The sequence below is a fragment of the Salvia splendens genome, chromosome 2 (assembly GCF_004379255.2).
Source record: "Salvia splendens isolate huo1 chromosome 2, SspV2, whole genome shotgun sequence".
NCBI lineage: Eukaryota > Viridiplantae > Streptophyta > Magnoliopsida > Lamiales > Lamiaceae > Salvia > Salvia splendens.
The window spans coordinates 33330998-33347226 of record NC_056033.1 but is presented as its reverse complement, the minus strand read 5'-3'; the positions used below and the strand labels follow the sequence as shown (position 1 = coordinate 33347226).

Below are 16229 nucleotides of genomic sequence, written 5' to 3'. Positions count from 1 at the left end.
ACACATTTCTTTCTTTCTTTTTTGTAATTAATTATCTTCACCTGCTGCTGAGTTTCTTTCTGTAGTTTCATTTTGTATGCATACAATACAAGTGCCCCTTTGTAGATCAATGGAAAAGATAAGCTGCAAGTAATTAAGAAGGAAGGCCAATTGTTATATTGGAGGAAACCAAGCAGCCAATCCCGTCGATCTTAAGATAATTTTGAGGCATAAAAAGGGAGGTCATGTTGTTAACACAATTGCTGTGATACCAAATCGGTCTCAAGAATGACGTGAAACGAAACCAATCGATAGAAAAACTTAATTTATAAATCTTGTTTATTAAATATTCCAAAAAACTACCATTAAGGCCATTATAGAGGCAACAAAAAATACTAATACGAATTGGAAATGAAAACATAAATTCAATCCCTTAAGTTGGAGAGACATAACTATCTCGCGGACTGCTTTTATTCCGCATTTGGTTGCCAATATTGAAAATTATGTCAGCTCCAACCCTCTGTCTATACTATCTCACCACCTCTCTCTTTTGTTCCCCTCCATCTTTTCTGTCTAAAGGAATCGGTACAGAAAGGGATTGTATATTCATTCATATTATTCTTGTACATAGAGTACTATAATATAGGCCTATGATCTTCTATACAAGGTAAGGACTTTAATTACATTGATTTAGCATCTTCTATGTTTGGTATAGCATAATTCCGCATATCTTCGGTAATTTGGAAAATATTCTACGAGTTCTCCGTAATCTTCTCCAACACTCCCCCTCAAGTTAAGTGACGGGATTCCCGATACTTAACTTGCACAATACTTCTCGGAAGGACTTCGAGTTCACCGTCTTAGTCAATATGTCTGCCAACTGATCTTCAGATTTGACATAAGGCATCTCAACTACCTTTGCTTCGATGTTGTCCTTTATGAATTGCCTGTCGACTTCCACATGTTTCGTGCGATCGTGTTGAACAGGATTCTCTGAAATGCTTATTGCCGCCTTGTTATCGCAGTACAACTTGCACGGTTCTGATGAGAAAAGATCTAGTTCATTCATAAGTTTCCGAAGCCATAGGAGTTCGGTTAATCCACTCTTAATACCCCTGAATTCTGCTTCTGCACTTGAAAGTGCTACGACCTTCTGTTTCTTGCTCCTCCATGTTACAAGGTTACCTCCTACAAAGGTGAAGTATCCCGCTGTGGATTTTCTATCATTTGGATTCCCGGCCCAATCAGCATCAGTGAATCCATGTATCTGTAGGTGCCCACGCTTCTCGAAAAGAATTCCGTGTTCGACTGTCCCCTTCAAGTACCGTACAATTCGTAGAACTGCCTCTCAATGCTCCTCTTGGGGTGCGTGCATGAACTGGCTCACGACCCCTACAGCATATGCAATATCTGGTCTTGTGTGTGACAGATATATTAACTTCCCGACCAATCGTTGGTACCTTCCTCTGTCAGTCTGTTTTGCCACTTCCTTTATCTGCAGACCGTGGTTCTGGACCATTGGAGTATCTGCTGGTTTACAATCTATCATCCCAACTTCAGCGAGTAAATCCAGCACATACTTTTTCTGATTGATGAAGATTCCTTTCTTTGACCGCAGCACTTCTATACCCAAGAAATACTTCAACGATCCTAAGTCTTTCATCTCAAATTCGCTGAACAGATTTTTCCTCAACTCCTCCATTTCTTCTGTATCATCCCCGGTGAGAATCATGTCGTCCACATATATAATCAGGCACGTGATTTTCTCCCCTCTTCGCTTGATAAACAACGTGTGATCAGAGTTGCTTTGTCTATACCCATACTTCTTCATTACCTCTGTGAACCTCCCGAACCAGGCTCTTGGGGATTGTTTTAACCAGTAAAGGGTCTTCTGCAGTCTACATACTTCTCCTCCCTGGAATTCGTCAGTGAACCCGGGCGGGGGATCCATGAATACTGGTTTTGGCAACTCTCCATGTAGGAAGGCATTAGTCACGTCAAACTGATGAAGTGGCCAATCCTTGTTAGCAGCAATTGAGAAGAGAACCCGTACAATATTGATCTTTGCCATCGGTGAGAAAGTCTCAGCGTAATCGACACCATAGGTTTGGGTGTATCCCTTTGCCACAAGTCTGGCTTTATACCTTTCTATTGTGCCATCTGGCTTCCTCTTTATTGTAAATACCCATCTGCAGCCAACTGTTCTAACTCCTTCAGGCAACCTATCTTTGACCCACGTATTGTTCCTTTTCAGTGCTTTTATCTCGGTCAGCATGGCCTCTCTCCAGTGTTTATGCTCCATCGCCTCTGTGGCTGTTTGTGGAATTTCCTCTTCATCATATAGGGCAGCTTCGAATGCCCTTGCCATTTTTGTCAGGTTTCCTTGCACGAAGTTTGCTACTCCGTATCGACTTTTCTTTCCAATCTTTTCCGGGGAGTATCTTTTTGGTGGAATTCCCCTCGTGCTTCTGGGGGGAAGGACATATCTTCCAGTGCACTATCAACTGTGTTGTTCTCCTCCAATACTTCTGCATCTATCGGGTCAGTATCAACCGTATGGACATTCGGTTCAGAGATTACCTCGGATATCGGCGAAGCAAGATCGAGGAATTGCGGTTGAGAGGACTCACTTGGCAAGACATGCTCGGCGGTAGTGACAACTGGTTCTGGTGGCTCCTCAATCGAAGAATTTGGAAGTGGCACAACCCAACTTAGATAGTCCACAGAAGTATTAGACTCATTCTCCCCCTGACTACTAAGGTGGGTGTGGTAGAAGAATTCGGTCTCCAAGAAGTTGCAGTTCATGGTAGTGGGTATTTTTCGAGAGGTGGGATCAAAACATCTATAGCCTTTCTGGTTCACCCCATACCCAACGAAAACACACTTGGTAGCACATGGGGATAATTTGGTTCTCTCGTGTTTGTCAATATGGACATAGACTGTGCAACCAAAAATCTTGGGTGTAAGGTTCAAATGTTGGGGAATTTGGGTTAGAGAGGATAGGATGTCAAGTGGGGTTTTTTGGTTCAGGATTTTTGTGGGCAGCGGTTCATGAGATAGACGGATGTGGCTATGGCTTCTGGCCAAAAATATCGGGGAACTTTGGATTCAATCATGAGGGCACGGGCTATTTCTAGGATTGTCCTATTTTTTCGTTCGGCTACCCCATTTTGTTCAGGTGTATAGGCGCAAGAAGTTTGATGGATCATCCCCTTTTCTTGAAAAATTTTTGTCATAGGGTTGTTAACAAATTCCCTCCCATTATCGGATCGAAGAGTTTTGATTGAAGTATGAAATTGGGTTTGAACCATGTTAAAAGACAAGATAAACTTATCTAACACTTCAGATTTATGTTTCATGAAATAGATCCACGTCATTCTAGTGCAATCATCAACAAATATAACGAAATATCGAAACCCCTTCCCCCCAATAAAAGGTGTTGGACCCCACACATCAGAATGAACCAAAGAGAAAATAGATTTCACACGAGTGTTTGAAAGCTTAAACGACTGTCGGTGGCTTTTCGCCAAAACACAGGTTTCACAAAAGAAATCATGAGGAATAGAAAGTTTTGGAAATAGTAATTTAAAGTAACCAGGGGAAGGATGTCCTAGTCTTCAGTGCCACAGCCAAATTTCTTGTTTCATGGACCCGTGAGCCAGCATCGCACTACCAGTTTGAGCTATCTCGTCCACGTAGTAAAGTCCACATTTCTCAGTGCCACGCCCAAGTATCCTCTTCGTCCGAATATCCTGTAAAATGCAGAAATCAGGGTGCATCATAAGTGTACAATTCAATTCCCGTGTTACATGACTGATAGACATCAACCGCTGAGATAGAGTCGGAACATATAAGCAGTTTTCAAGGCGCAGAGTAGGAGATATTTCAATAGTACCAGACCCTTCTACTGTAATCAATTCCCCACTAGCCGTTTTAATATAAGTCTTGGTAACCGTACTCATGTTAATAAAATCAGTCCTGTCCGGGGTCATGTTAAATAATCGATTGCCTTCTCCGGCAACGGCGCCAAAACTTGATGTGGATAATAATGGTTTATAAAGCAGATCAATTTTACACTCAAGTTCAATTTAATTACCCAAATATTATCACTAACTGCAAGAATACAGCTTCGTGTATAGTATTTTAGGTGTCGATCCACAGGGAAGGGAATGATTACTAAAACTTAACACTAAACAAAGCATATAAAGGTTCGATTTTTGGTTTTGATAATTAATGACACTAAGTTAACAAGCTAACTACGAAAGGATTTTAAACACGAGAAAAACAGGTCACTCCAAGTTGCTCCTTAGACTCGAATCATTCTACACATTTATCAAACACAAATTTGGGATTAACTTATCAACCTAATCGCTTGCACTGAACATGTTTGCGATGTATAATTCACAGTCAGCTGAACACTTGTTCCATGAATTAATTTTCGAAGGCATTCAACTCCTGCGGAAGCGCGGGAATCTAACATCATCTACTATACGAGCTTACCTAATCCACTATCAAATTATCCTCTAAACAATTTTAATTCGATAGCATAACAATTGATTAATCCATCCATGTCTATGTTAAAGAGACAATAAACAAGGATTAGATACCTATCACAAAAGACGCCTCTAAAGGAAAAGATTTACGCATTAAACACAATCAATGATATCAAAACATGAATTCATATGTGTAGATACATTCTAACGAGTTTAATTCACAACTTGGAGCAACATATGAGCCTAGCCTAGATACATGATAAATTCAATGATTGAAACCGTAGAAGGCATGCTCTTTCGGAGTAGAATTGGATGGCGGAGTCGGATCGTCGGAGTGTCGGGTGGATTTTCCTCCTTCTCCTCTTCCTTCTTCTTCCTTTTTCCTTCTCCTTTTCTGTTCCGTCCGTCCCCCCTTCCCTTTCTCTCCTTTCTTTTTCCTATTTTTATCCCCAAAACTGCAAGATAACTGCTCAACTCGGATTCCCGCATCAGACTTGCCCGACCGGGCGTTTTCAAGATGAAAATCGCCCGACCGGGCGAGCATCCTCCGGATTCTGTCACTCAAATGCCCGACCGGGCGTTTTTGCTATGGAGAATCGCCCGGTCGGGTAAATTCTCTGGAATCGTCACACCGAGCTCATGCATTTCGCCCGACCGGGCGTTTTGGCTCAGGCTATTCGCCCGGTCGGGTGTTCCGTCCGGAACGCTCCCACGTGCAGATTTTTGCGAGTTTTCCTTTCCGAATCTCCTAACTTCACTGAAACAACACTTTGATGAGTTCTAATCGACATGAATATATGTAGTCTAAGGGGAAAAACAAGTAGGAAATATGCTTCGCATCAGGTTGTTAACAAATTCCCTCCCATTATCGGATCGAAGAGTTTTGATTGAAGTATGAAATTGGGTTTGAACCATGTTAAAAGGCAAGATAAACTTATCTAACACTTCAGATTTATGTTTCATGAAATAGATCCACGTCATTCTAGTGCAATCATCAACAAATATAACGAAATATCGAAACCCCTTCCCCCCAATAAAAGGTGTTGGACCCCACACATCAGAATGAACCAAAGAGAAAATAGATTTCACACGAGTGTTTGAAAGCTTAAACGACTGTCGGTGGCTTTTCGCCAAAACACAGGTTTCACAAAAGAAATCATGAGGAATAGAAAGTTTTGGAAATAGTAATTTAAAGTAACCAGGGGAAGGATGTCCTAGTCTTCAGTGCCACAGCCAAATTTCTTGTTTCATGGACCCGTGAGCCAGCATCGCACTACCAGTTTGAGCTATCTCGTCCACGTAGTAAAGTCCACATTTCTCAGTGCCACGCCCAAGTATCCTCTTCGTCCGAATATCCTGTAAAATGCAGAAATCAGGGTGCATCATAAGTGTACAATTCAATTCCCGTGTTACATGACTGATAGACATCAACCGCTGAGATAGAGTCGGAACATATAAGCAGTTTTCAAGGCGCAGAGTAGGAGATATTTCAATAGTACCAGACCCTTCTACTGTAATCAATTCCCCACTAGCCGTTTTAATATAAGTCTTGGTAACCGTACTCATGTTAATAAAATCAGTCCTGTCCGGGGTCATAGTATCCGTTGCCCCACAATCAAATATCCAACCCTTCGATATACTAGCCCTTTTATTCACATTGAATGCAGCGGAAATTCTTTCTAGGGGAGCAAATGAATTTTTAGACACATAATCACACAATTGGGGGCTATTATTCGAAATTCTATCATGATGGGGGTCAGAAATCGAATTTGAGCATTCTGGGGGGTCTTTCTGCAAAACATGGGGCTGATATTTGTATTTAGAATTCTTGTGGGGTTGAAATTCTAATATGCAGGTTCTAGGGGTTTTAATTGAAAACAAAGTGGGTCTTGGGTTCGGTTTTAAACCAAACCCGATACCTCCATGCGTCGGCGCCGCTCCTTCTCTTCCGGCGAAATTGTCGGCTCCCCGGATGTGGCCGCCATTGGTTGGACCCTCTGGGTTGTCTCCTGACCCGCGACTAGTTGTCCCCCCACGATTTCCGTTCTGATTTCGCGGTTGTCCCTCCTCGGTGACTCCGACTGCCATCTTCGCTTGCGACTGCTGTGCCACCCTCGCCTTCTGCCTTTCTTCCCACCACTCCGGGTATCCGAGGCGTTTGAAGCACGTCTCGTACGTATGCTTCGATTTCTGGCAGTGAGTACACCAGAGGCCGGATTTGTCCGGTCGTCCTCCCGACCGGCTGGTTGCGACGATGGAGCGAGGCGGTCCTCCGTTCCGATATGGCGGTCGCTGACTCTGGGCCACGAATCCGCTCCCAATTCCATCCCCAGATGATGTGTTCCTGGCTTCTCCGCCGATGGCCTCGCGGGTAGGAGATGACGATGCCGGTGGCATGACTAGACGTCGAGCCGCCTCCGTCTTCACCCACCCGTATGCGGCTTCAACTAATGGGTAGGGGTCTTCCTTGAGAATGTCGCGCTTGATGGAATCGTACTCTAGATTCAGTCCGGCGAGAAACTTGAATAGCTGTTTCTCGTTTACGTGGGTTCGGTATTGGTTCACACCTTTGTCACAGCACGTGACTGGCTGCTTTTGGCATTGGTCGACATTGATCCACAGCCCGTGGATCTTCCGGTAATACGTTTCTAGGTCCATACTCCCCTGTTTAATCGTGATTATTTTCTCCTCCAGGTCGTAGATGAGGTATTTGTCCGCTTTGTTCTCGAAAGTGATAGCGAGGCTGTCCCAAAGTGCTTTCAAGGTCTGATGATGGGCGAAATCAGCAATGATCTCGTCCTCTATATTGTCGACGATCCAAGAGAACACTATCAAGTCGTCCTCTTCCCAATTGTTATACTCCCGGCTTCCGGGTTCCGGGGGCTCTTCCCGGATATGTGAGTAAGCGCCCCTTCCTCCTATCTTGACTTTCATAAGTCGAGACCATAACGGGTAATTTTTTCCGTTGAGTTTGAATGCCACCGTGACATTCTTGCTATTCTTCAGTGTCGGTTCTGGATTGATTTTGTTATCGTTGGTTTTGGTATCATTCGTTTCTGACATTTCGGATGTAAGGTTGGTTGCTCTGGTTCTTGGCTAATAAGGGTCGGGATTGGTATATTTTCCGGCTATGATGATAACTCTCTGAGCCGAGAGGCAGCCGGCTCTGATGCCATGTCTAAAGGAATCGGTACAGAAAGGGATTGTATATTCATTCATATTATTCTTGTACATAGAGTACTATAATATAGGCCTATGATCTTCTATACAAGGTAAGGACTTTAATTACATTGATTTAGCATCTTCTATGTTTGGTATAGCATAATTCCGCATATCTTCGGTAATTTGGAGAATATTCTACGAGATCTCCGTAATCTTCTCCAACATTTTCCAATATTAATTTTAGTCTTATAAAAAGCTCATCTCACTACTATTTCATCTAAGCAACCTATTTTACATAAGCAATCGAACATCACCTTAAGGGGGTAGAGTTATATTTAAATTCAACTTCTATGTCTAATTGAAAATGACTAAATAATTCTTTGAAAATGACTAAATAATTCTACTTTCTTAAATGGATAGAATTTGACACAAATAAAATAATTAAAATTAAATTTAAAACAAGAATGTCTAGTAATTAGAAGATAAACTCGTACAGTACTTTATTTTTATCGAAAGAGAGGGCTCACATATGCGTCATAAAAAGAATTTAATTTTGTTTCGAATGTTTGCCTTTGCTGCCAAATAAGACAGATGGAGATAGGGAGAGTAGAGTGTGTTACTTGGGAGTTGGGACTTAGGGAGAGATTTTGACCTGGAAATTATTTGGCTGATGTACATGCAATAGAGTTAAGGTTTTGCTCAAAATAGGATCTTTTAATTGATATATGTGGAATTGGGTACGATGAATTGATTTTGATAGTTGAAGCCATTTTTTATAAAAATAACTAGCCCACATTTGGATGAATCTAAGTCCACTTCTAATTAAGAGTAGCCCACTACAAAATAAATAAAAGGTCAAATATCTTTTTTCCTTCCATAAAACTCGTTCATTCAGAACAAAAATAGTAATCCACCTGTCCAAATTTCATTAAACTTGGCACCAAAAGTGTCCACCATAAAATGTGACTTTTTATACGTGTAGATAACCATATTAGACTATACAAGATCAACGTATGCAGTCATATAAAATAATTATTGCAGGAATCTGTAGTTTTATCTGAAATTAAGGAAATATACTTTATTGTTGTTCGCAAAGTTAGTACTCCGGATTACATTAACTTCCCATCAAATATCTTAATTTTTTTCAAGAGTGTTTTTATTAATTTTAAGAATAATCCAATCCTAATATTCAAACATGTTCTGTCACATCTAGGAGTCTAGCATTCCCTACTCTATGGCGACCAATTGAGGATTTGAATTTTGAAGCAAATTTGCCATTTTTTGTTACGGCATGTTCAATCAATTTAGGTGGTGTTCAGTTTTTAAGATAAAATAATATTAAAATATAATTTAAGATTGAGCTGTGAGATTATTTTAGTCATACGGGTTAACTATGATTAATTATTCCATAATTATCTATCTAGGATTGAGTTGTGAGATTAAATCTCATAAACCAAGCACACTACAAATTTAATCCCGAAATATATCCGAACACACCCTCTCATAAAAATAAGTTGATGATTTCGAATAAATACAAATATAAGAATTAAGAAATACTAGAATTTATAACAGTTGACCCTATTGAGGCCATTGCAATCTAGGCTCTTTGATGAGCTCCCATTTTAAATGGTCCATGCCACATTAATAGTTCAATTCAATATTATTAAAACATAACAATGTTTAGCCCTCTTTTTCAGTGCATCATTGCACTTTTTTGTAAAGTCGCCATCACTAATTCCTTACTAGTTTAAACCATCATTAATTAATTCTCCTCTTTCGCCATTACATTCTTTTGTAACTTGTAAGGCAGAAACTACTGCTAATTTTAAATTTCTTTTTTTTTATAAAGAGGGGAAAACTACAGTACAAACTGTACAGTCTTCTTAAAAGTACAAGGTATCAAATATAGGATCACATTATATGAATAAAATGTTATACTGTAATATTTAAAATTGCGGAAAGGGATTGGTTATTTTAACCACGACAAAATGAAAAATATCTGGAGGTTTGTAAATTGTTTTTAAAAAAATAAAATATGTGACAGAGGCCTTTTTGGATACTTAGCAAGGGTTAAAAACTTGGAGAAACTTTTTTTTGAAAATAGAAATATCCCCATTTTTTTCTGAAGTATTATCATTCGTCCACTCAAATTTCCAACAGAGTATTGTTGTTGTTTCTGAATAATTCTGCATCACCACCACGTTGCATGTTCCTCTTTTCTACTTTACAAAATCCAATCATAATTAAATTATTGTACTATCTCAATTAATTAATTAGTTGGTAACAAAAGAAAAAGAGTAAAAGAGGTGACGAGATGAAAGAGGGTCACAGCTAAGCCGAGTTGGGACCCTTACGCCAAACTGCTGACTCCACTTTGATTGCGAAATACCACAAACCCATTTAATACATGAATCTAAGTAACCGAATGCTCTAAATGGAGTAATTAAAAACTCTAAAAACCTCCAAATTTATTTAAACAATTAACTAATCATATCGATTTTTAATTATCGAAACCAATTCTAATGAAAAATGTCCATTAAATTACAAAATTTGTGGCTAATGAATTAATAAATCTGTTGTTTTCACTTTTCCGGCGGTTATATTTTGGGCAGTACAAATCCTAGCAAACGATACCAGATAAATATCACCGTTAAATCTGATGACCATTTAATACAAGAGAAAAGGATGCATGTAGAAGATGACGAACAATAACACGCATAAAATAAAAGACTCTTCAAATCTAAAACAAGAATCTCTTTCTTTTCTTTTTTGTAGTTTCTGCTTTTCCTTATTTTTTCCTTGGCGGTTCAATTCATCAAATCAAATGTAGCTCCAAAAGCACTAATGCAATTGTGGAATAAAGCTCATAAAGGAAGAGTTCGCCTAAAAAAATTTGTCGGTTTATCAAAGTGATAAATCAGGTGTTTGCTGAACCCATGTTCTCCTTTATGCATGGTAAACTCCTTTATCCTTAATAATTTCTGATCACTCCTCCACTCGAAGGAAAACATTTAGGGACCTTTTTGTTAAGGACCCAATTCTTCAAGCTAGCTTTTTTTTCTTTCTTTTTGCAGGAATGGGAACTGCAGTATTAGCTGATTAGCTTTAATCCTTATGGTCAGAGTTTAAGTGGAGTGAAATGAGGGCTGTGTTTGAAGTTTAAGGTTGCTTAGTTTGAAGGTCAGTAGTTGGTAGTTCAGCATCAGGTCTAATTACTGGTTTGTGGTTAATTGCTTCATTTGTGGGAAATATTGTGAGTGAATGAGTGTGTGTTTGGATTAATTGAACTTAATGATGGTGATTATTTTTTGCTCATTTAGGTTCACAAGAAACTTCATTCATTTGCTAAGAAATGTATGTGTTGCTTCAATTGCATACACCTATTCAATTTTCAGTGAAAGAGCAACTTAATTTTCAAGCATAATATTTAGTAAAATGCACATCATTTTCAAATATCAGAGTGTTTGTCACTAAATGTTGCTGCTTTTTTAGTGAGCCTATTCTATCCATCTGCACCTCAGAGTTCCTTTTTTTTCTTTGCAATGCTAATGAGAGTTGGAGTGATAATCTACAAATTATAGCCCATTTCTTCTTCGATGAGTTGCTTATGATGCTTGAATTTTCTTGACCAGGTAGCTGATGGCAATTCCCATATATCGAACAGCTGTCCCGTTTTTGCTTGTCATGTTGATTTCAGTCTCTTGTAAAGAGCATCTGGGATCACCATATGTCCAAACTCTTTTGAGAATCAAAGAACTCCTAAATTCTCCGCCATATCTGAGTAGCTGGAAAACTGGCATGGATTTCTGCAACAGTGAACCAACTGCGACTCTCACTGTCGTTTGCTATGATAAAACCATAACTCAGCTGCATATTGTGGGGGACTTCGGGGCTCCTAGATTTCCTATGAATTTCTCGATTGAGTCCTTCGTTGGCACGCTTGTGAGGCTCCCGAGCTTGAAGGTCCTCACGTTGGTCTCTTTAGGTCTATGGGGGCCTCTGCCAAGCAAGTTCATGCGCCTATCCTCCCTAGAAATACTGAACCTGACTTCAAACTTCTTCGAAGGCCAAATACCACCGACGATTGCATCACTCCAGCACCTTCAAACTCTCATACTCGATAGCAATAACTTCACTGGTAGGCTTCCAGATAGCCTTGGCTCACTCTCAGCTCTGGCCGTTTTGAATTTGAGAAATAATTCTTTGTATGGATCCTTGCCTCATTCACTGGGAGACTTGGAAGCCCTCAGGGTTCTCGTGCTGTCTAGCAACAATTTCTCAGGTGACGTGCCGGATCTTAGCAGCCTGACTAATCTTCAAGTGCTCAACTTGGAAAACAATGCGCTTGGGCCTCGATTTCCAATAGTAGGCCAAAAGGTCGAAAGGATTGTACTGAGGAACAACAGATTCAGCTTTAGCATCCCAGAGAAAGTTCAAACGTATAATCAGCTCAAGTTCTTCGATATTTCTCTCAACAGATTCGTGGGGCCTTTTCCAGTGTCTATGTTTTCTCTGCCATCGATTGCTTATCTGAATATTGCAGAAAACAAATTGACAGGAATGCTTTCTGAAAGTCTGCCTTGCAATGATGATCTTTATTATGTGAACTTCACTGCCAATCTGCTGACTGGAAAACTGCCCCGCTGCCTACTGTCTGGTTCCAGTAAAAGAGTTGTGTTGTATGCTGAAAACTGTTTGGCAACCGGAGATGAGAATCAGCAGCCGATTTCCTTCTGTAAGAATGAGGCTCTGGCTGTGGGAATACTGCCTCATTCTAATAAACAAAAGCAAGCTTCCAAAGTAATTCTTGCTTTAAGCATATGTGGCGGAGTTACTGTGGGAGTAATTTTAGTGAGCGCGTTTTACTTGATAGTAAAGAATTTTCTTGCCAAAAGAGCAGCACAGAAATCTCAACCTAGACTCTCAGAAGACAATGCATCAACAGCCTACACCTCAAAGATACTTAAAGATGCAAGTAAGTTTCTGCTCATTATTTTTATTGGGAAAACTTGAAATGATTTAGTGATGCTTAAATAAACTGTCGCCTAGTTTAACATTGGTCGTTGGGCACTCAAAATATATGCAGGTAGTGATTTTCATTGAATGAAATGCTAATACTCCCTCCGTCCCACCATAACCATACTATGTTTTATTTTTGAGATTAGTGCAATGACAAATGGTTCTCAACTTTAGTACAGCAATGTGAGATTTGACAGTTTGAATTTGATCTTATTGGTGTAATAGGATATATAACTCAAGCTATGAAAATAGGCGGACTCGGGCTTCCATCTTATAGGACCTTTTCACTGGAAGAGCTCGAGGAGGCAACAAATAATTTTCATTCTTCAACTTTGATAGGAGAAGGTTCTCGCGGTCAGGTATTTGCATCAGTTTCATTGAAAACGCTACACTTAATAAGATTCGCGTCCTGATTCACTTTGTTTATCATCTCTTTGTCAAGATTCTATTCCCAAATTTTAAGTTTTATATGTTTCTCACTCTCCTTGTTGTTGATGTTGGACAAGTGCTGACTCTACCTGAACTCAGATGTATAGAGGTCAACTGAGGGATGGCTCCTATGTGGCAATTAGATGCCCTAAATTGAGAAGAAATCACACAACTCAGCACTTTATGCCTCACATTGAGTTTATCTCAAAACTCAGACACCAACATTTGGTCAGCGCTCTCGGGCACTGCTTTGAGTACCACTTGGATGATTCAAGTGTAAGCAGAGTGTTTCTGGTCTTCGCTTATGTACAAAATGGCACTCTCAGAAGCTGGACATCTGGTAAATACACAAGACCACAATTCTTGTTATGATATGCTTCATGTATATGTTTCTCTTACAACCAGTTTCTGTTATAATTGACAGAGAGACGTCGACAAAAGCTTTCCTGGGCTCAGCGCATAGCAGCTGCTACCGGGGTGGCAAAGGGTATCCAGTTCCTCCATACAGGAATTGTTCCTGGTATTTTTGCAAACAACATTAAGATAACAGATGTTCTATTGGATCAGAACCTTGTCGCAAAAATCAGCGGTTACAACCTTCCTTTGCTATCAGACAACATGGAAAAGGTATAAATAAATAAACTTGTCATTTACCATGATTCTTGCACAAGCTGAACGTCAAATCTTCTCAACTTTACAGTATAGTCTCCAAAACTTTTTCAGAGGATCAAAGGAGCTTAAAAAGGCAAGGTTAGTCAGTGACTCTGTTGCTTGTTCACATAAAAACTAGGAATCATAAAGTGATGACTTTCTTGTCTATTGATTGACAGAGCAAAACATCAAGATAAGTTAGACATTTACGACTTTGGGGTAATCTTACTAGAACTCATCACAGGGAAGCCCATAAATTCGAGGAACGAGGAGGATGCAGTAAAAGATGAGGTATTCATGAACTAATATTGAATTATGTTATCTCCCTCTTTTACAATGTGGAGTGCCAAATGATGCAGGAAAAATGAAGCTAACTAAGTTTACATCAGTTTAAAAGAGAATATTGAGCTACTTATCTGCACCCTTTTCTTTCTCTGCTCTATCAAATGCCAAAATATACTAGTGGTAGCAAACTGAGCAATTGATAACACTTTCATCTACAATATGTTATGCAGATGAATGCGAGCATAACAAGTGATGATTCATCGAGGAGGAGTTTAGTCGACCGAGCAGTCAGAAACACGTGCTCTGGTGAATCTGCAAGAACGATGATTGGGATATGCTGCAGATGCTTACTGAAAGATCCTGCTGAAAGACCTTCGATCGAAGATGTTGTGTGGAATCTGCAGTTTGCTGCTCAGGTTCAGGATGCATCTCAAAGCAGCGATGGCTCTCCCATCTCTCCTCTGCAATCTTCACGCATGAAGCCAATCATCACCAAATAAATGATAGGAAAAAACACATTGTTATACACAACACAATGCCAGCTCTCAACATGCACTTTGTTGTACAATAACTCATCAAAATCAAGTCTAATAACTCATCAAAATCAAGTCTTTAAACTCTGATTGATCCATCCGTTATAACAAAGCAGCATAGAATATCAATATATCATGTGTGCTCGGATGGTAGGATGCCGACGCAAGAAGAAGCACCGCAGAAACAAGGGCGAGGATCGGCACTAAGGGCGACATTGCCATAGCTGAAAGTGAGCTCGTCGTCTTCCTGAATATCCGAAGCCGCAAAGAAGCAGACGCGGGGCAGGAGGGAACCGGAACTTCTGAGTATCAGGGTGTCGAGGTTGCCGCCATCACATGAATGGTTGATGAATCGCGCAATGTTGCCGATCCTGGTTGCGTCGATGTTCATCCTCATACATGTGTTTCCAAATGGAAGATGCTCCTTCACCACCAAAAGAGCCGGACTTAGCCGTTCCATCCTCGCGGCTTCGTCGTAGCTTTGCTGCCTCTCTCTTGCTTCCTTTGTCGACAAAACCTCACCTTCACAACAATCAATTCCAGATCATTCTATAGCTATTGCATAACACAAATTAACCAACAATTCATAACTAAAATGGTGAAGTCAATAAATTTTCAATAAACCCTAATTGGAGATTGGTGAACAGAAAGTATTTGGGGAAATGATTGTTTACCGGCGTATTCGCAGATAAACCTTCCGGCGGTGATCAGCTGCGCCGCATAGAGGCCCCAGCCCTTTTTCTCGTGTTTTACTATCTTCAACCTCAAATTCACCCCGCACTGAGTCGCCCTGTTGCCGCACAGAGAGTCACACTTGCAACTCGGTCCGCATTCTAGATTCAAGCAGGGGCAAAAATCATCGCCGCCGCAGCCTTTTGTGCAGTCGCAACCGGTGGCGCCGTCGACGCGGAATAGAAAAGGAGAGGAGGGATCGGGTGGGGCATCGTGGTCGGAGCCCCATGGCCGGCGGAAGTGGGTGGTAGTGCGGAGGGTCTGAGATGGAGTGTAGAGAAAGTAGGAGTAGGTGTGGGGGTCGCCGGGGATGGGGTTGTGGAAAGGGATGGGAAGCTTCTCAAAACCTCTGGAAGCGTCGGAGGTTCTGCGGGAAGTTACGTTGGTGGAGAGGTGGTGCAAGGTTTTGCAGGTTGAGGAGATGGAGACTAGCTCGGTGGGATTGAGGTAAGGAATGACGATGGGGGCGCATTGGAAGAATGGTTCGCCGGTTTGATGGTAGTTGATTTTCCGGCAATGTGGTTCCTCCATTGTAGAATTGGGCGGAGGTTCAAATTCGTTAATGGCCTAAATTCCCAACAGAGGTTTATCGAACCCAAAAGGTAGGTTTTTTGTTGTAGTGGGGTGGGGGATAGGATTTTACATTTTACTAAATTAAATTTGGTCACTTACATTTTTCATAAAAAAAGTTTGGTACGTTTTGCACTTTTGATCCTAAATTAACATTTTCTTTAATTTTACGATTAAACGTATTTTGATCAAATTAGTTTAATTATGAATTTAATTGACCAAATTAATACAATTAATCTAATACTATTAAAATTCATAAAATATCTTTGATTTCTTTGCATCGAGATGCTTGGCTAGCTTCTTTCACTGTCTGGATTGGAAACTTTTGAAGACATTTTTCACAGCTTGGTCTTGTTGCATCCAATAGATTGAATGA

At 40.4% G+C, this 16229-nt stretch overlaps 2 protein-coding genes across 2 annotated transcripts; one reads left to right on the top strand and one right to left on the bottom strand.

The window, feature by feature from the left end:
* Window positions 1-10329: 10329 nt before the first annotated feature.
* Window positions 10330-14635, top strand: LOC121792293 (probable inactive leucine-rich repeat receptor-like protein kinase At3g03770). Its single transcript, XM_042190177.1, has 9 exons — window positions 10330-10589; window positions 10709-10814; window positions 11267-12609; window positions 12879-13012; window positions 13182-13422; window positions 13507-13709; window positions 13783-13832; window positions 13913-14024; window positions 14249-14635. Exons 3-9 carry the CDS (start codon window positions 11274-11276, stop codon window positions 14516-14518), a joined length of 2346 nt encoding a protein of 781 aa, XP_042046111.1. The 5' UTR covers window positions 10330-10589; window positions 10709-10814; window positions 11267-11273; the 3' UTR covers window positions 14519-14635.
* On the bottom strand, window positions 14555-15893 carry LOC121792294 (histone-lysine N-methyltransferase SUVR3-like). Its single transcript, XM_042190178.1, has 2 exons — window positions 15226-15893; window positions 14555-15073 (listed from the first exon to the last, which is right to left on the bottom strand). Exons 1-2 carry the CDS (start codon window positions 15812-15814, stop codon window positions 14685-14687), a joined length of 978 nt encoding a protein of 325 aa, XP_042046112.1. The 5' UTR covers window positions 15815-15893; the 3' UTR covers window positions 14555-14684.
* Between the last annotated feature and the right edge of the window lie 336 nt (window positions 15894-16229).

Coding starts and splice junctions, on each gene's coding strand:
- LOC121792293 (XM_042190177.1), top strand. CDS start 11,274: ATGGCAATTCCCATATATCGAACAGCTGTCCCGTTTTTGCTTGTCATG. Junction 12,610..12,878: donor AAAGATACTTAAAGATGCAA/GTAAGTTTCTGC, acceptor TTGGTGTAATAG/GATATATAACTCAAGCTATG. Junction 13,423..13,506: donor TCTCAGAAGCTGGACATCTG/GTAAATACACAA, acceptor TATAATTGACAG/AGAGACGTCGACAAAAGCTT.
- LOC121792294 (XM_042190178.1), bottom strand. CDS start 15,814: ATGGAGGAACCACATTGCCGGAAAATCAACTACCATCAAACCGGCGAA. Junction 15,074..15,225: donor GTTTATCTGCGAATACGCCG/GTAAACAATCAT, acceptor ATTGTTGTGAAG/GTGAGGTTTTGTCGACAAAG.